A 21,013-nucleotide genomic window follows, 5' to 3' on the forward strand; every position below is an offset into this window, starting at 1 on the left:
TAAATAACTTCTTTTTTTTTCATTTTGAAATTAAAATACTTTGATAGAAATGGTACTATTTTGACAGGTACGATTTATGATGGACGACAAGACCACCCTTGCCGATTTACTCTCCTTGAACCTCCATAACTTTGAGGATGAGGTGCGAGGTATTGTCGACAAAGCTGTGAAAGAAATGAGCATGGAGAAGGTCCTGAAAGAATTGGACGTTACGTGGGCATCAATGGAATTTGAACACGATCCACATCCCAGGACAAAGATTACTATGTTGAAGACTAGTGAGGAGTTGATCGATACACTTGAAGATAACCAGGTCAGTTTGTGATTTTAAGACACCAATTTGTTATTTCATTGAACCGGCCCATCTGATATGATAGGGTTATTGCATAAATATTGGGGAATATTGTCCTGAGTAGAATTTTATATTGCACGAGCTTGCAAGTGCAATATATGTTCTACAAGGGACAATATTCCCAAATATTCATGCAATAACCCTTTTATTGTATAGCAATATAATATTTGAAAGTAAAAATGGGTTTAAACTAAGATTTTGTCGTTGATGACATCATGAATTTTGAAGATTTATTGCACACTAACTTTTGGTTGCTTTCTGTGGGAAATATTATATTGCTATGCAATAATAGAGATTATTAGGTAAAATAAAACATTATCAGGTAATATAAAACATTATTAGGTAAAATAAAATATTATAAGGTAAAATAAACAATCTTGGACAAAAAAAAAACAGTGAAATTGAACAGATAAACATGGGAATCTGTCCCAATACCACAGCACTGAAATCCATCCTGCAATAGCCCATACTACTTTACCCTTTATTTACCTGCGGCCAAAAATGAGCTAATTTGGTTTCAACACCAGATTTGAAAAAAAAGGTTCTGATAAATTAATAAAATTTTAACTGACCACCACTAAAAACTAACTGTACAAACATTTGGTTTCTGTTATAAGATTAATTCAATTATCTGTTATGTTTTAAAAATTTACATTTCAGGTACAATTACAAAATATGTTGTCGTCCAAATTCATCGCTCACTTTTTACAAGAAGTATCATCATGGCAGAAAAAACTGTCGACTGCTGATCAAGTGATCCAGATCTGGATGGAGGTACAGAGAACCTGGTCTCATTTAGAAAGTATCTTCATAGGATCAGAAGATATCAGGAACCAGTTACCTGAGGATTCAAAAAGATTTGATGGAATTGACAGTGATTTTAAGGTTAGTAGAATTTTATCCCCTATTTTAGAGGGTACGAATGCCCCTTACTGTCGGGCGTCAAATAGTCATTTTCCGTTACCGTAAGTGTCAAATTGGTTAAAGTTTTATCGTGATTTGTCAAACTATCCTTATCGTGATTTGTCAGAAATGTCAGATAATTAATTGTAATTGTTATTTCTGGACAAAATTTAATGTGATTTGTCACAATCAGTTTAATTTTTTTGAAGGAATGTATGCCAACTTTGCAAAAGTCACAAAAATAAATATCCAAGATAATGCAAGTTTTCCTCAATCAACAAAAAATGGTACCTACAAAAATAAAAAAAATCCAAATTATGTAGAAACCATTCATAATTTATACACAGGAGATACTCATGCATTATTATCCAAAACTGTCCGTTTTAGAGTACTGAAGAACGCAAATTATTGCATTGTATTAGTTTCATGAGGAATGAAGATACATTTCTTTCAAGATATTGTACTAAGAATATTCCATACAATTGAAATCTACATTTTTTACTTTGCAAGAATAACCTATAATTGAAATTCTACATTTGTTTCTTTGTAGGAATTAGTGTCTGAAGTTGAGAAGACAAAGAACGTTGTAGATGCTACCAACCAGCCTAACTTGTTTGAGAGATTAGAGGCTCTACAGGGGCAACTGACACTCTGTGAGAAGGCATTGGCTGAGTATCTAGAAACCAAGAGATTGGCATTCCCAAGATTCTACTTCGTATCGTCTGCTGATTTGCTGGATATTTTGTCCAATGGAAATAATCCACCAGTTGTAAGTTGAAACCAAAGATTTGCAGTTTAGTGGAAAGAAGTAATAGTTAAGCCGAATTTCTGTAAAAGAACCTAGCAGTTTATAACCCATTTAGTTTGAAAAAAAACCATTTGAAGTTCGTTAGAAAGAAGTAATATTGAAGCCAAATTTCTGTACAAAAAAAAACTAGCAACTTACTCAAATAATGTAAAGTTTTAACTCTTATGCTTGAATTGTGTTTCTGTAAAGTAACTGATTAAATTTTGTTGACGGTGACTGAATGTCCAATGGAATATGACATGCACATTTAAGACAAAAAGAAAACTTGAGGCTAATAATTACAGAGAAAACTGGTATAAGACCAAAATTTCCATTATAAGTATGTTTTTTGCTGTGATTAATATAAAAAAAGAAGATGTGGTATGATTGCAAATGTGACAACTCTTCATAAGAGACCAAATGACAGAGAAATTAACAACTATAGGTCACCATACGGCCTTCAACAATGAGCCCATACCGCATAGTCAGCTATAAACGAAATGACAATATAAAACGATTCAAAGGAGAAAACTAACAGCCTAGTAATTAATGTACAAAAAAAAAAAGAAAAACAAATATGTAACACATCAACAAACAACATTCACTTTTTTATTTTCAAATTTACTGCAGTTAAGTTTTCAGAAATCTTGACAATAAATAAAAATACCTGTAATAAAAATAATGTTTTTGTAATACAATCAATGTTTTGCTATTTATAGAATGCACACAATGTTTTTACATCACCTTATCTCACATTTTAGGTTGCCCGTCATTTGACCAAATTATTTGATAGTTTGGCTAACCTTAAGTTTGAGGAGGATGACAAGGGAAACAAGATCAAATCTGCCATAGGTATGCACAGTAAAGATGGAGAATACGTTGATATGGATAAACCATGTGACCTGAATGGTCAAGTAAGTATTATAGTAGTGTGAAAAAAGGCCTTGACCAGCTCACCAATTTCATATTTTATATATACAGTAGTGTGAAAAAAGGCCTTGACCGGTTCACCAATTTCATATTTTCAGTTTTTGCATAGTTGCATAAAAAATCAGAAACAAAATCAAATAATATGTGCAATTTTTCCACTCAAAATGGAACTTTTTTCTTGCAATATATGAGAATCTGGATGGGGTTTATAGAATGGAGAATAATAGGCCAATACTACAAAAAAAAAAGAATAAAGAAAAACTAGGCCAAACAAGTAAAGAATAGAGAGTATTAGAGTGCTGGAAAGAATAGACTAGTGTAAAACCATTCAAACTGGAAAAAAACAACAGTTTGACTACTAAATCTATATAAAAAATGAGAAACTAGAAACACTTATGAACCACATCAACAAACAACAACTACTGAACATCAGATTCTTGACTTAGGACCGGTTCAAACAATTGCAGCAGGTTTTGATAGGTATCAACCTTTCTTCACCCTTATCTGAAACAAAAGTGTAACATTACAATTTAAGACACACTATAAAATATCAATTGACATGTACATTTTTCTAGGTTGAGGTCTGGTTAATGAGACTTTTACAATCCCAATGTAGTACAGTCAGACATGAGATGACTGAAGCTGTTAGCTCATATGAAGAAAAACCAAGAGAACAGTGGCTCTTTGACTTCCCTGCTCAAGTGGCATTGTGTGGCACACAGATTTGGTGGACTACAGAAGTCAACATTGCCTTTGCCAGATTAGAGGAAGGTTATGAAAATGCCCTGAAAGATTACAACAAAAAACAGGTAAGATATGTCTTTGATTTACTGTTGATTCTTGTAGTTAAAGGTCAACCACGAATTTTAATGTTTAATAAAGTGAAAGTAAAAATTTCATTGATGTCATTGTTAAAGTAATCTTTGAAATTCTGTTATTTTCCTTAGTACATAATTTTACTTGAAATTAACTACAACCAATACTTTATACAGTGCAAACAAATATTTAATTTTACTTCCCACTGAAAAATTATAGCAATCTTTCACCCTTAGTGCTTACAAGCACTTTGATTAAATAGATTTTACTGTTGTATCCTCCATCTTTTTAGGTAACACAGTTGAATGCACTCATCCAGTTGTTGATCGGCAAATTGAATTCCGGGGATCGTCAGAAAATTATGACTATATGTACTATTGATGTGCACGCTCGTGACGTGTTAATAAAGTTGGTAGCATCGAGGGTAGACAGCGCCCAGGCCTTCAGTTGGTTGAGTCAACTTCGTCACAGATGGGACGACAATGAGAGAGATTGCTTTGCCAACATTTGTGATGCCCAGTTCCGATATTCTCATGAGTATCTTGGCAACACACCTCGTCTTGTCATTACTCCTCTGACTGATAGGTATGTTATCTCATGAGTTAAACACTTAATTTTGTAAGTTGTGAGTATAAATAGATTCTAACATTTCATCAAGTTTGGTTTGAAATTTCTCAAATCAAAACATATGAATTTTGTATTTTTTTTTATGTCAAATTGAAAATATGGAAATCTTTAAATAATAGTGTGAATGGGTCATCTGTGTATTATGGACACATTCTTGTTTATAAAATCTTCAACTTAATTTGCAAATATTTCTAAAGTTAGAAAATATTTATTACAGATGTTACATCACCCTTACCCAGTCTCTCCATTTGATTATGAGTGGCGCCCCCGCTGGACCAGCAGGAACTGGTAAAACTGAGACCACCAAAGATTTGGGCCGTGCTCTTGGTATCATGGTCTATGTGTTTAATTGTTCAGAACAGATGGACTACAAGGTAAAATATTTCTTTTATCAGTTTAACTGGTATTGTGGGATTTGATTATATTCATATTTCAAACCAAACTTTGAAGGATTTAAAGGAGAAAAAAACATTCATATGATCAAAGGACTGGCAAAACATAAAAACATTCATATAATCATAGGACTGGCAAAATATAAGTAATCAGTTTAATTGGTATTGAGGACTTTGATTATATTCATATTTCATACCAGGATTTTGAGGAAAAAAAAAACATTCATATGATCAGAAGACTGCAAAATATAAATAATCAAATTGAATAAAAGCAAGTGTTAACTGGTTCTTAAAGCTAGGTATTGATATAAAACAATTTTTATGCCCAACCTACAATAGTAGAGGGGCATTATGTTTTCTGGTCTGTCCGTCTGTGCCTCCGTTCGTCCGTCCGTCTGTGCGTCCGTTCGCTTCAGGTTAAAGTTTTTGGTCAAGGTAGTTTTTGAAAAAGTTGAAGTCTAATCAACTTGAAACTTAGTACACTTGTTCCCTATGATATGATCTTTCTAATTTTAATTCCAAATTAAAGTTTTGACCTCAATTTCACGGTCCACTGAACATAGAAAATGATAGTGCGAGTGGGGCATCCGTGTACTATGGACACATTCTTGTTACGAATATGAATTGATGTGAGGTAAATATCAATGAGACAGTATTAAATTCAACAAATAAGGTTAACAAAAGAGATTAGACGCATACTGAAAAAAGACCCATGCATTATTAAACTTCCTTATTCTCCAACATACATTTTAATGGAGTAGCGATATTAAACTTCCTTATTCTCCCACATACATTTTAATGGAATAGCGATATTAAACTTCCTTATTCTCCAACATACATTTTAATGGAGTAGCGATATTAAAGAGTTGGAAGGCCGAAAAGGCCATGTGTCTAACGCTGTGGGGTAATAAAACCTTTAGAGTTTCTAATAATTTAAAGTTTCCTAAAAAGAGCTTTACAGAAAATGACCATATCAATGATATTTCAGGTCAACACAAGTGCTGACCACTGAGTTGTTAAATAAACTTGAAAATTTATGCAAAAAATTACATTCTCATAAATTTATATTTTTTGTAGTCCATTGGTAACATCTACAAAGGTCTAGCTCAGTCTGATTCTGATAAATTTCTATTTTGTAGTCCATTGGTAACATCTACAAAGGTCTAGCTCAGTCTGATTCTGATAAATTTCTATTTTGCAGTCCATTGGTAACATCTACAAAGGTCTAGCTCAGTCTGATTCTGATAAATTTCTATTTTGCAGTCCATTGGTAACATCTACAAAGGTCTAGCTCAGTCTGGAGCTTGGGGATGTTTTGATGAGTTCAATAGAATCGCTGTTGAAGTGCTGTCTGTAGTGGCCGTACAGGTCAAATGTATCCAGGACGCCATCAAAGAAAAGAAGAAAGAATTCAACTTCCAGGGAAGTGTTATCAAACTCGTCTGGACTGTTGGTCTCTTTATCACCATGAACCCTGGTTACGCTGGAAGAACTGAACTACCAGAGAATCTTAAAGCTTTGTTTAGGTAGGTTAAGACTGGCTATGCAGTAAAAACTGGACTACTAGAGTTTTACAACCTAGTACTGGTAGATTAATTGGAAATGATATAAGCGTTTTACAAAATTAACCTCTGATTTTTCACTTTGTGTGCAAATGGCATCTAAGAAAACTTAAGCAGTCTATTTTTTTTTTTATATGTGATCACCCCATTATTCTCTATTCTTAATTTGTTTAGCCCTTTAATTTGCACATTTTGCCTATTGAATCTTATCCAGATCATAATAATTGGATTTTTGATTTATTTGTAAATGGGTATTTGGTGAAAAACAGGACAATGCAGGCTTTCCTGTGGCTTTAATTATTCATGCTATTGCAATTATTTAATGTACAATATGTCTTTTAATTTCAGACCATGTGCTATGGTTGTCCCAGATTTTGAACTGATTTGTGAAATCATGTTGGTAGCTGAGGGTTTCCTTGAAGCTCGTCTTTTAGCCAGAAAATTCATCACATTATATACACTGTGTAGAGAACTGCTGTCTAAACAGGACCATTATGATTGGGGTCTGAGAGCCATTAAGTCGGTACTGGTAGTGGCAGGTTCCCTAAAGAGAAGTGACCCTGACAGACCAGAAGATCAGGTGAGAATTATGGCTTAAAGGTGTTAGCTACTCTGTTTTAAAATAACAAGCTTTTTATAAGACTTATAAATTGGTGGCACTACATGTATAAAACCAGAGGATCCCGAAAAAACGGGCAAAAATTCAAAAACAAGAGGAACCAACATCCTAATAAATAGAATAATAAAAGTATCTCTGACAGTAATTATTTATTTATTTTGTTTTTGAAATATTGGATGCAGATTTTTTTATTCCTAAGCTGTAAAGTTTTTCATGTTTCTAAAATTCTTTTATCTTACCTGACAGGTATTAATGAGAGCCTTGAGAGATTTCAACATTCCAAAGATTGTAACTGATGATGTACCAATTATCATGGGTCTGATCGGTGATCTCTTCCCAGCTCTTAACGTACCCAGGAAACGGGACATGGAGTTTGAGCAGAAAATCAAACAAGCCATCCTCGACCAGAAACTACAGCCCGAGGAGAACTTCATTCTTAAGGTACTGTTCTCTGACTGTTACTGTGGATTCATTTATTTTACGTGGATACTAATTTTCATTTTCATGGATAATTGATTTCTTGGATTTCCATGCATACAAACCTAAAAAAAAGTATCATGTCAAATTGTTCATTTTTGTCGAGCCTTCGACTTTAGTCGAAAAAGCGAGACATAGCGATCATACATTCCGTCGGCGTCGTTGTCGGAGGCGGCGGCGTCCACAAATATTCACTCTGTGGTTAAAGTTTTTGAAATTTTAATAACTTTCTTAAACTATCCTTGAATTGTACGAAACTTGGACAGAAGATAGTATCCAGAAGTAAATTTTGTAAAAATAAAATTCCATTTTTCCCGTATTTTACTTATAAATGGACTTAGTTTTTTCTGCCAGGAAACATTACATTCACTCTGTGGTTAAAGTTTTTAAAATTTTGATAACTTTCTTAAACTATCCTGGAAATGTACAAAACTTGGCCAGAAGCTTGTTTATGATCAGGAGATAGTATCCAGAAGTAAATTTTGTAAAAATAAAATTCCATTTTTTCCATATTTTACTTATAAATGGACTTAGTTTTTTTCTGCCAGGAAACATTACATTCACTCTGTGGTTAAAGTTTTTAAAATTTTAATAACTTTCTTAAACTATCCTGGAATTGTAAGACACTTGGCCAGAAGTCTGTTTATGATCAGAAGATAGAATCCAGAAGTAAATTTTGCAAAAATAAAATTCCATTTTCCCGTATTTTACTTATAAATGGACTTAGTTTTTCTTCCAGTTAACATTACATACAGTCTGCAGTTAAAGTATTTAAACTAGCCTGGATTTTTACCAAACTTGGACAGAAGCTTCTGACAATCAAAAGATAGTATCGAGAGGAATAATTTTACTGATTTTTTTCATCATTTTTGATCAGTGTGTGATTAACAGCAAAAGTAGGCGAGACACTGGGTTCCACAGAACCCTTACAAATTTTTAAATAAATATTTAGTATTAATGTTTTCACTTTCTAAAAAAAAAAATGATAATGATAGGAAAATATGAAAATAAAAGTGTTCATTTTCCAATAAACATGATAAAAAACAATGAAGGGAAAATAAAAAAATAATCTCACATCCATATTATTCAAATAGCCCTTAAACACATGTTCTTTCTTTTGCAGGTTGTACAGCTCCAGGAATTGTTTGAAGTACGTCACTCTGTCTTCTGTTTGGGTAATGCCGGTGTGGGTAAAAGTAAGGTCTGGGGATCACTCATCAGAACTTACAGAAACGCTGGTAGGAAACCACAGGCCATTGATCTGGATCCCAAGGCTGTCACCAATAATGAATTGTTTGGTATCATTAACCCAGCAACCAGAGAATGGAAGGATGGTATGTAGATTTTTGCTTTGCACCAATTTTCATTAGCAATAAACTTAACATAGATACCAGGATTAAAATTTTGTACCCCACGTTTCATCTTAAGAACAGTGACACTCAAATAAAAAAAAGTTTAAAAAGTCAAAATCAAGTACAAAGTTGAAGAGCATGGAGGACCCAATATAATTTGAGGGCCATTAGGTTTATCCATCTGAGTCCTTCTGTTTGACTTAACATGTGATAAGTTGAGCAGGAATGTTTTTCTAGTGTTTTTTTTACCTAAATCCTTTTTAAATTTAAGAAAATTTGGGAAGAAGTAAGTTAATCATATTGGATCAAAAGTTCTGTAAATGTTAGTTTATCCATAAAAATTTTTTTATAAAACTGTTGCATTTTGTTTCCCCAGGTTTGTTCTCGGTGATCATGAGAGATCTAGCCAACCTGACGACAGATTCTCCAAAGTGGATTGTCCTTGACGGAGATATTGATCCTATGTGGATTGAATCCCTCAACACCGTGATGGATGACAACAAAGTATTGACACTTGCCAGTAACGAGAGAATTCCTCTGACACCCAGTATGAGGCTGTTGTTTGAGATCAGTCATTTGAGAACTGCTACCCCAGCTACTGTGTCAAGAGCTGGTATCCTGTTCATTAACCCTACTGATGTAGGATGGAATCCGTAAGTATTCTAAAAGTTTTTGATAGTTATCTATGTTCTCCCTAGATATTTCATAAAGCATCTTGGTAAACATGGAAATTTGTAAAAATCCATCTTGTATCTAAAAATTATACCATCAGATCCATGGCACAATCTATAAGAAAATTTATTCAGATACCATTACATTCAAGATATATCCCATCACATTACCATGATGCTAAAAGGCCCCAGGGAGAACACTGACCGTTGTTTGCAAAATCAAATATTGAAGGTTTAGAAATTAATACATGAATTTATAATGGCCAATCGTTGACTACTGACAAAAATAAAAATGTGAAATTTAATAAATGTGATTGAAAAAATGTAATGAAGAAAAAATCACTATTTTTTCTGTCTTTTAGTTATGATATATGAGATACAAGAGAGATGCAGTCAGAAATGGCCAATTTGACGATTTTGTTTGACATATATGTTATATATTTCTAACAGATATATTATTTATTCCTAACAGATATGTACAGAGTTGGATTGATACACGAGAGGTTCAGTCAGAGAAAGCCAATTTGACAATCTTGTTTGACAAATATGTTCCAGTCCTATTAGAGACCCTTCGAATCAGATTCAAGAAGATCACCCCTATTGCAGAAGTCAGCCATATCCAGATGTTGACCTTCTTACTAGAGTGTCTACTGACAGAGGAGAATACACCTCCTGATTGTCCTAAGGACTTGTATGAATTATACTTTGTCTTTGCCTGTGTCTGGGCTTTTGGTGGTGTTATGTTCCAAGATCAGGTAACTTTTTATATTGATCGCTAACCAACTTCCTCTTTCCTGCTTACTTATAGCAGGGGTATTATTAGTGAGCCTTAGTTCATAATTCATTTGATTCTAATTGCTTCAATCTGAATTCGGTAGATTAATGAAGACATTTTTACATGTTAACCAACATTATGTTGGCAAAAGGAAAATAACTCTAAAATCCGTTAAAGCCAATCAAAAACTATTCTTAATGCCTGTACAAAATTACTGGTACTGATAGAAAAGTTAATCCAAGAATTCAAATACAGAAAAAAGTTGCTTGAAAACACATTAATGATAGCTAAAATTGTATTGATTACTGATTCTTGGATTTTATCTTAATACTGAGAAATCAGGGTATGTCATTGAAACTAATGTAACAATTTTATTTTCATTACAGCTGGTAGACTACAGAGTAGAATTCACTAAATGGTGGGTAACTGAATTTAAGGCAGTCAAATTCCCAATAGCTGGGACAGTGTTTGACTATTTCATAGACCAAGAGACCAAAAAGTTTGAACCATGGACCAAGAGAATTCCAACTTTTGAAATGGACCCAGATATGCCATTGCAGGTAAGATAATAAGTGCTCCTAAATACTTTGTTTGAAAAAGGAAAAAATTAAATGTTGAGCCTCCCCCCTCAAAAAACAATATATAAAAAAGAAGATATGGTATGATTGCCAATGTGACAACACTTCACAAGAGATTAAATGGCACAGAAATCTACTACAATAGGTAACCGTACTGATTTCAAAAATAAGCATTTTTAGCTAAAAAAGACAGATGTTTATAAAATGGTGTTGTCATATATCAGGTTGCAAGGTGTTATATATATTTTCTTGTAAAAATATCTTGTAACATGTTTTTTCGGTAAATTTGTTTATTATCCTTCTTAATTACATTGTAGACATTTTACTTTCACAATAATTTTTACAAAATGGTTTATTAACTACAATAACATAATGTATGTTCCCTATTGGAATTTTGAAACAAGGGTAAAAATATCTGTTTGAAAAGGATATCAATTTAAACATGGCTACATGCAGTTGAAATAAAATTGATTTAAGAAAGGTTGGGTGATCTTTTTAATACCATATGTGCATGAATGATCATTGCACATGTAGGCAATAACTCAGTAAGTTCAAAAAAGTAGGTAACGTGATTCTTCAACCTACCTAAGAAAAAATGAAAATCTGATTAACAAAGATGGATCTACAAAATGTTTAACAACAATATTTTTTTTACATACAGGCTGCATTAGTACACACAGCTGAAACAACCAGGGTCAAATACTTCTTGGACATGTTAGTCGAGAAGAAACGCCCGGTCATGTTGGTTGGTAATGCTGGTACCGGTAAAACAGTACTTATGGGAGACAAGTTATCGGCACTTTCCGAAGATTTCATGATAGCCAATGTACCATTTAATTTCTACACAACGTCCTCGATGTTGCAAAGTATTCTGGAGAAACCGTTGGAAAAGAAAGCCGGTAGAAACTTTGGTCCACCAGGAACTCGTCGGTTGATCTACTTTGTGGATGATATGAATATGCCAGAGGTTGATAAATACTTCACAGTACAACCTCATACCTTGATCCGACAACATATTGACCATGGTCATTGGTACGACAGACAGAAATTGTCAATGAAAGAAATTCATAATACACAATATGTAGCCTGCATGAACCCTACCGCTGGTAGTTTTACCATTGACTCTCGTTTACAGGTAATTATACAATAATACACAATATGTAGCCTGCATGAACCCTACAGCTGGTAGTTTTACAATTGACTCGCGTTTACAGGTAATTATACAATAATACACAATATGTAGCCTGCATGAACCCTACAGCTGGTAGTTTTACAATTGACTCGCGTTAACAGGTAATTATATAATGATACACAATATGTAGCCTGCATGAACCCTACAGCTGGTAGTTTTACAATTGACTCGCGTTTACAGGTAATTATACAATAATACACAATATGTAGCCTGCATGAACCCTACAGCTGGTAGTTTTACAATTGACTCGCGTTTACAGGTAATTATATAATAATACACAATATGTAGCCTGCATGAACCCTACAGCTGGTAGTTTTACAATTGACTCGCGTTTACAGGTAATTATACAATAATACACAATATGTAGCCTGCATGAACCCTACAGCTGGTAGTTTTACAATTGACTCGCGTTAACAGGTAATTATATAATGATACACAATATGTAGCCTGCATGAACCCTACAGCTGGTAGTTTTACAATTGACTCGCGTTTACAGGTAATTATACAATAATACACAATATGTAGCCTGCATGAACCCTACAGCTGGTAGTTTTACAATTGACTCGCGTTTACAGGTAATTATATAATAATACACAATATGTAGCCTGCATGAACCCTACAGCTGGTAGTTTTACAATTGACTCGCGTTTACAGGTAATTATACAATAATACACAATATGTAGCCTGCATGAACCCTACAGCTGGTAGTTTTACAATTGACTCGCGTTTACAGGTAATTATATAATAATACACAATATGTAGCCTGCATGAACCCTACAGCTGGTAGTTTTACAATTGACTCGCGTTTACAGGTAATTATACAATAATACACAATATGTAGCCTGCATGAACCCTACAGCTGGTAGTTTTACAATTGACTCGCGTTTACAGGTAATTATACAATAATACACAATATGTAGCCTGCATGAACCCTACAGCTGGTAGTTTTACAATTGACTCGCGTTTACAGGTAATTATATAATAATACACAATATGTAGCCTGCATGAACCCTACAGCTGGTAGTTTTACAATTGACAATTACAGGTAATTAGTAATGCCTCATTTGTTTTATGGGTCACTTTGGATTCAGTTCATTCTCATAAATATCAATTTTAATGGTCTGAGACAAATTTTTAAGGTACCTTATATCCTTTGGTTATTTTGAATTTTTTACATAATTATAATTGAAATGGTCAAGCGGAAGAAAAAATAATATATATTTGTTATAAAAAAAAGTTTTCCTCGTAAAATATCTATATAATGAAGTTGTTTTGCTAAGCAATTGATATTTGCATTGCTTTTAAATGCCTTAAAAATCTTCTTGAACATGCAAGAAATATTTGCCGCAGAACGTTAAGCAAACAACAATCAATCAATACATTTATAGCATCTATTTATTCCACATTATGGTTAAATCTGGGTGGAAAGATAAAATAAGAATGGAAATTTAAAATGTGTCAAAGAGACAACAACCCAACCAAAGAGCAGAAGTTTTTTTGAATTTTACTACATAATTTTTTGTTCTCCATTTTTTCAGCGCCACTTCTGTGTATTCTCTGTGAATTTCCCTAACTCGGATGCCTTGACAACAATCTATACCAGCATCCTATCACAACATTTATCGCTCAACCACTTTGCCGCAGGTGTACAGAAATATGCCCCGACACTTATCTCCGGAGCAGTGACGCTTCATAATAGAATAACCTCTACATTCCTACCAACGGCTGTCAAATTTCACTATATCTTCAACTTGAGAGATTTGTCCAACATTTTCCAGGTGAGTAAATTAGAACAAATCTTGACCAACTTAGGTACCACATCAAAAAGTCAATGGAGGATAAAAAAAATTAATTCAAATAGTTTGGGGGGGGGGTCAAAATTGCTGCTAGTTTTGCTAAATTGACATTGATTTTATATATATCCTTATTGGTCAATCATTTTTTCCAAAATGTAGTTAAGAGGGGAGTCAGTGAAAAAACTATATGAATTAAGTTTTTTTATCCTACATTGAACTTTTGATGTCGTCCCTTATTTCATAAAACATATTGGATGTGCTCCTTCTTTCTTACTTAAACATAACTAAATGCCCTGAACATGCACGAAATATTTTCCACTGGACATTAAGCAACCAAAAATCAATCACCCTAATTTAATTCAGAATTATTTTTATGATTTTCAATTAAAAAAATATGATCTGTCCTGTTTCAAAATTTTGAAATTTTTTAAATGCAGTATGTTTTACAGTTTAAATTTGAATGGATGGACATTCATCATTTCTAAGTTTGGAATGGATCATATTAATTTTTCATCATTTGATAACTTACTAACTTAAATAAGAGAAAACAAAAGTAACATTTTGGTTTTATCAATTTTCATAAGAGTGAAAAATAAAACTAAATTTAATTATTTTTTTTAACAGGGAATCCTCTTTGCCATGCCAGATGCAGCTAAAACTCCCATTGACTTAGTGAGACTATGGCAACACGAGGCTGAGAGAGTGTACAGAGACAAACTAGTTGATACCGCAGACTTGGAGGCATACGATAAACTAGTGAAAGATGTGGTCAAGAAATCGTTTGAAGACATTGATGAAAGCGCTTTAGAAAAAGTACCTCTGATATTTTGTCACTTTGCTAATGGTATCGGTGACCCCAAATACAATATCGTAGAAAGTTTTGAAAGTTTGAACAAAATCTTGGTAGAGTCGTTAGATAATTACAATGAATTGAATGCAGTTATGAACCTTGTACTGTTTGCCGATGCCATGTCTCATATTTGCCGAATCAACAGAATTCTAGAATCGCCTCGTGGTAATGCTTTGTTGATTGGTGTTGGTGGTAGCGGTAAACAGAGTTTGTCACGTCTGGCCGCGTTCATCAGTAGTTTGGACGTATTTCAGATCCAATTGAGAAAAGGATACAGTATTGCTGATTTAAAGCTTGACATTGCTGCCCTTTACATGAAAGCTGGTATTAAAAACATGGGCATGGTCTTCTTGATGACTGACGCACAGGTTGCCGACGAAAAGTTCTTGGTACTGATCAACGATCTGTTGGCATCCGGTGAAATCCCAGATCTCTTCCCTGACGATGAGATTGAAAATATAATTAATGGAATCAGGAATGAAGTTAAGGGGGTTGGAATAGAAGATACTAGAGAAAACTGTTGGAGCTTCTTTATTGATAAAGTCAGAAAGACTCTGAAGGTAATTATTTATGATTATAAAAGAAAACAAGTATCAGCTTTCCAAACAAGATTGTCTAACCTCTGCAATTATGTAGAAAAAGAACAAATTATTAATCAAATAATTTTATACGATTATGACAAATTTGAATAAACATGGGAATGTAATGAAAATAAAAAAAATCATCTCACTTATTTTTCATGCGTTCCATGTTTCTGTGTTGATTGCTGATCAAGGTCAGGATTGGTATACTTCGTCAAAAAACCTGGAAGTTAATTAAGTCTCGAGTTTTTGATCAACAATCCTCAAATGATTTTTTTTTGTCAATTATATTCATGGATAAGTAATAAATGTAAAATATGTGCACAGAGGACTTAGTTATGTATATATGCATGTATTGGTCCAACAATTTTCATAACATTATTATCACCAGAAACTAGTTTTATATATCTCTAGATTAGTAGGTACATGCTTTCAATGATAGAAGTTTTTGATTTAACATAGAAACACCTTGAATATTGGAAAATTATTTCTGTGAATACTGAAATAATTGCATGCATTTATTATTGCAAAGAATCTTCCACAAGGAGAAATTATTATAATGATTTATGAAATATGCATACAGAAATATATATTAGTTTTAGACAATTTCTCATTGTGATACTCCCCCTTGGGCATTACTTGTATTGATAAAAAACTCCCAATATTTTTCTGAATTTACAGTATGTGAAAATCGTTGATACTTTGTCAATTTTAAGAGCATGTAAAAATATATTGAACTAAATGATTTTTTGTTATTTTAGGTTGTTTTGTGTTTCTCACCTGTTGGGTCAGCACTGAGAGTTAGAAGTCGTAAGTTCCCTGCCGTCACCAACTGTACCTGTATAGACTGGTTCCATGAGTGGCCTGTGGAAGCTCTTAACTCTGTGTCAGCCAGGTTCTTAGAAGACATAGAAATGTTATCGGTAAATCAATTGTTTTGTAGATGTTTTATTGTTTTAGTGCTGTTGGGCTTCTGCTTAATTGGCATATACCCAAAATCTCTTTTTATGATACAACTTGTATGTTAGAGTTTAATCTTGATTGCTCCGAAAATGAGTAATGTAATTAAATCAGAATTCCAATTTAAAGATAATGCAAAGAACTCAATTGAGATAACAAACATTTTAATAAGATATCACTTCTCTGTCATCCAAGTAGAAAATAGGAATATACATGTATTATCAAAGGGTTTTATGATTCATTTAAAATGATGATTTTTTATATATATATATATATATATTATAAGTAGCTTTTTTAATTGAATTTTGAATTGTTTTATTTTCACAATGATCACTGTATGAAGAAAAAATCTCCTATGATGTTATATTATAACTACAATGAAATAAAAAGCTTATTATGTATCAAGACTGATGAACATTTCATCTTCATTTGCAGCCGGAGATGAGAGAATCTATTTCTGAGTTTATGGGATATGTACATACCTCTGTCAACACCATGTCACATGCTTATCTCACAAATGAACGTCGTTACAATTACACCACACCAAAAAGTTTCTTAGAACAAATCAAACTTTATCAGAATTTACTGGAGAAACAGAATGTTGACCTACAAGGAAAGATTGTTCGTCTAGAAAATGGTTTGGAAAAACTAAGAAGTACCGCCACACAAGTAGACGATCTCAAATCGAAATTAGCATCACAGGAAGTAGAATTAGCCCAGAAAAACGAAGATGCTAACAAATTGATTAGTGTCGTAGGTGCTGAAACAGAAAAAGTGTCAAAAGAAAAGGCGATTGCTGACGAAGAAGAGAGAAAAGTGTCCAAGTTCAGCGAGGAAGTCGCTAAGAAACAGAAAGCCTGTGAAACAGATTTGGCAAAAGCAGAACCAGCCTTGTTAGCAGCCCAAGAAGCTTTGAATACTCTCAACAAGGTAATTAAATCTTTATATTATATTGATTTTCCTGCCTTTATTTTGGGTCTGATTTTAGGCCCCATTCCCAAATAGAAAAACCCTATTTTTTTCTCATTGGTGTAAAAAAAAAATTATATAAAAATGCACCAAAAATAAAAATGATATGTTAAAATTTGGTTATGATAGAAAATTGAAATTTTAATAAATAACCTCATTAAACTATGATGAAAACAATGATTTATATTTCCCCCAATTCAAGTGTTATACGATACATTTTCCAAATTGCCTAGGGCCCAGGTCCTTGTAAAAGGTAAGAAAATCACTGTATTAATTTACTCTTTGAAATAACATTGATATTTTGAAGTCTTGATAAATTAATTTAACTATTAAAATACGGAGGTGTGGTACGATTGTTAATGAGACAAATATCCACCAGATTGAAAATGAAGTTGATTTAAAGAATTGTAGGCTGCATTGCATCCTTCAACAATGAGAAAAACCTATACTGTATAGTCTGCAATACAATGCTTGCAGGGCATTTAAATGTAAAACAATTCAAACATGTAAACTAATATCCTAATTTTGTATTAGCAAACAGTTTACGAGAAAACAAATATGACAGACATGAACTGACAACAATCACTTAACTATAGGCTCCTATGTTGAGATAACTATCTTTTTACTTTTTATTTATTATTATTTTTTCTCTTCTTTTTTTCCAGACTAACCTGACAGAATTAAAATCCTTTGGTTCACCTCCACCAGCTGTAATCAATACTCTGGGTGCAGTCATGTGTTTAATGGCACAAGGAGGCAAAGTCCCTAAAGATAAAAGTTGGAAAGCTGCCAAGAGTACAGTCATGAACAAGGTAAGAGTACATTCATGAACGAGATGAGAGTACAGTCATGAAAAGCTGTTACATTCTCTAGAAAGTGGGTAAATGTGTTTTTTAGTTTTACCTTAAAGCAGACCTATATATAAACAGAAGAAATGGTATGATTGCCAATGAGACAACTTACCACAAGAAACCAAATGACACAGAAATTAACAACTATATGTCAATGAAGGCTGCACTTTTGTAACTATAGACAATACTATTTCCCATAGGAACTCCTTTTATGACTCAAAGTGTGCCACTTTTACTATGAAATTTCATAAAAAAAATTATACCCTTAATTATTATTGAAAGTTCATATGCACTACTTTTTTTCAAAAATCAAACCATTTGGCTGTGTGAAATTTTGAAAGACATCTTTCATTATAAACTTGTTCTGAATATACATGAAATGATTGCCACTAGATATTAAACAAACAACAATTAATCAGTTATTTTTATATTTTTTTTTCTTAATAGGTTGACCAGTTCTTGGATAACTTAGTCAACTATGACAAAGACAATATTCATGAAAATTGTCAGAAGGCTGTAGCACCCTATATGCAAGACCCTGAATTTAACCCTGACTTTGTAAGAGGGAAGTCGCTGGCTGCTGCTGGTCTCTGCTCATGGGTAATTAACATCATCACATACTACGAGGTATACTGTACAGTAGAACCCAAACGTAATGCCTTAGCACAAGCTAATTCTGAATTAGCCGCTGCAACCGAAAAGTTGCGTCTTATTAGAGCCAAATTAGCAGCACTGGAAGCTGACTTGGCCAAACTCACAGCAGAATTTGAAAAAGCTACCAATGAAAAGCTCAGATGTCAACAAGAGGCTGAAATGACTGCTAAAACTATTGAGTTAGCCAACAGATTGGTCGGAGGCTTGGCATCAGAAAATGTCCGTTGGGCTGAAGCAATTGGTAACTTCAAAGTACAAGAAAAGACTCTCCCTGGTGATGTATTATTGACCACTGCGTTTGTGTCATATGTGGGTTGTTTCACCAAACAATACCGTCTAGATCTAATGGACGGACACTGGGTTCCATATTTGAAGGGATTGAAGAGCCCAATTCCAGTAACAGAGAACCTTGATCCACTGACCTTGCTCACAGATGATGCTCAGGTTGCTTCCTGGAACAATGAAAGTCTCCCTAGCGACAGAATGTCAACAGAAAATGCCACCATTTTGTCAAACTGTGAAAGATGGCCGCTGATGATAGATCCTCAATTACAAGGTATTAAGTGGATCAAAACCAAATATGGAAATGATCTTAAAATCATTCGTCTTGGTCAGAAGGGTTATCTTGATGCTATTGAGAAGGCTGTGGCTAACGGTGATGTGGTTCTTATTGAAAACATCGGAGAAAATGTTGATCCTGTATTGGATCCATTGATTGGTCGTAACACAATCAAGAAAGGTCGTGCCATAAAGATGGGTGACAAAGAGGTTGATTATCATCCTGACTTCAAGTTGATTATGCAGACAAAATTGGCTAATCCTCATTACCAACCAGAAATGCAAGCTCAGACAACTCTCATCAACTTTACCGTCACAAGAGATGGATTGGAAGATCAGTTGTTGGCAGCTGTCGTCAGCAAGGAAAGACCTGATTTAGAAAAACTCAAAGGTGACTTGACCAGACAACAGAATCAATTCAAAATCACACTGAAAGAACTTGAAGACTCGCTCTTGGCTCGTTTATCTGCTGCCGAAGGAAACTTCTTGGGTGATTATGCGCTGGTTGAAAATCTTGAACATACTAAGAGAACTGCAGCTGAGATTGAAGTGAAAGCTAAAGAAGCAAAGAAGACGGAAATCGACATTAACCTCGCCAGAGAGAACTATAGACCAGCTGCTAGTAGGGCATCTCTTCTTTACTTCATCCTGAATGACCTGAACAAAATTAATCCTATGTACCAGTTCTCACTTAAGGTAAGCTGAATTTTTATGAAGTTACTGTAAACTTTATCTATCATAATCTGGGATCATATTTCTAAGTTTCATTCAATTCTACCAAAATTTATAAAGAAGCTTTTTAGAAAGTTCTTTTTTTCTTATTGATACAGCTTTAGTCCTTTTACTAAATCATCAGCAAGTCAAGATTTACAAATACATAAACATTTCCAGATCTTCACTCAACTCTAATAGAAGTTATTGCCCTTGTATGATTATTTTTTCACCCATTTTTGTCTTTTCGAAATCTACACTAGATAGAGAGAAAATACAAATGGCAAAAATGATCATCAAAAATCAAATCAAATCAGTTACATGGCCAAAATGGTCAATCCACTGTATGTAGGCATATTTGGCCTTTTAAGTGTTTACCTGAGGAAGATTGATTTTACTACCTGTAGTTTTTTGTGCTATTAAACAATTGGAATAGAATTAACAACTTCTCAAATAAATTTGTATGATAAAGCAGTCATAGAATTGATGATGTTTAAATTATAATCCTAGTATACATGCTGAGATATTTTCATAAGAAGTAAAACAATTATTTCTTTTTCAGGCTTTCAGTGTTGTATTTGAGAAAGCTATAGACAAGGCAGAACCATCGGAAGAATTGAAAGAGAGAGTAAACAATTTGATTGACTGTATAACATACTCTGTATTCATGTACACAGCTAGAGGTCTGTTCACCAGAGACAAGATCATATTCACAGCACAGATGACATTCCAGGTTAGTAAGAGAGAGTAAATGATTGACTGTTAAGGGTCTCACTAATTTGTGGTAATTTAACAGTGAAAACTAGTGATTATTGGTGATTAACTATGAAGTACAGTAAAACCTGGAAAACCTGTCTTGTCTCAGGTCACCTGAATTTTTTCTAATCCTGCTGTAGAAATACCTATGCAATTGAACCTCAAATTAAGGTCACCTATGGTAAAAGGTCACTATTCTTTGAAACAGCAGACAAACTTCATGTACAGATTTGACTGTACCACTCTATTAATTCATAATATAAATACTGTAAAGGTTCAAGTCAGAGTGTATTT

General features: G+C 33.6%; 1 protein-coding gene across 1 annotated transcript in view; it reads left to right on the top strand.

Moving 5' to 3' along the window:
- The window catches only part of LOC143059794 (dynein beta chain, ciliary-like), a 54,359-nt gene that overhangs the window by 25,056 nt on the left and 8,290 nt on the right, over positions 1 to 21,013 (top strand). The window contains exons 18-39 of the mRNA XM_076233356.1: positions 68 to 313; positions 1,013 to 1,237; positions 1,806 to 2,024; positions 2,804 to 2,956; positions 3,548 to 3,781; positions 4,081 to 4,373; positions 4,633 to 4,789; positions 6,071 to 6,333; positions 6,718 to 6,949; positions 7,235 to 7,429; positions 8,589 to 8,799; positions 9,194 to 9,470; positions 9,961 to 10,243; positions 10,650 to 10,823; positions 11,503 to 11,976; positions 13,572 to 13,811; positions 14,454 to 15,239; positions 16,022 to 16,183; positions 16,656 to 17,150; positions 17,855 to 18,001; positions 18,488 to 19,948; positions 20,526 to 20,696. Of these exons, the coding sequence (XP_076089471.1) occupies positions 68 to 313; positions 1,013 to 1,237; positions 1,806 to 2,024; positions 2,804 to 2,956; positions 3,548 to 3,781; positions 4,081 to 4,373; positions 4,633 to 4,789; positions 6,071 to 6,333; positions 6,718 to 6,949; positions 7,235 to 7,429; positions 8,589 to 8,799; positions 9,194 to 9,470; positions 9,961 to 10,243; positions 10,650 to 10,823; positions 11,503 to 11,976; positions 13,572 to 13,811; positions 14,454 to 15,239; positions 16,022 to 16,183; positions 16,656 to 17,150; positions 17,855 to 18,001; positions 18,488 to 19,948; positions 20,526 to 20,696 (7,098 nt within the window). The remainder of the gene's footprint in view (positions 1 to 67; positions 314 to 1,012; positions 1,238 to 1,805; positions 2,025 to 2,803; positions 2,957 to 3,547; positions 3,782 to 4,080; positions 4,374 to 4,632; positions 4,790 to 6,070; positions 6,334 to 6,717; positions 6,950 to 7,234; positions 7,430 to 8,588; positions 8,800 to 9,193; positions 9,471 to 9,960; positions 10,244 to 10,649; positions 10,824 to 11,502; positions 11,977 to 13,571; positions 13,812 to 14,453; positions 15,240 to 16,021; positions 16,184 to 16,655; positions 17,151 to 17,854; positions 18,002 to 18,487; positions 19,949 to 20,525; positions 20,697 to 21,013) is intronic.

Source organism: Mytilus galloprovincialis, chromosome 14 (genome assembly GCF_965363235.1).
Source record: "Mytilus galloprovincialis chromosome 14, xbMytGall1.hap1.1, whole genome shotgun sequence".
Taxonomy (NCBI): domain Eukaryota; kingdom Metazoa; phylum Mollusca; class Bivalvia; order Mytilida; family Mytilidae; genus Mytilus; species Mytilus galloprovincialis.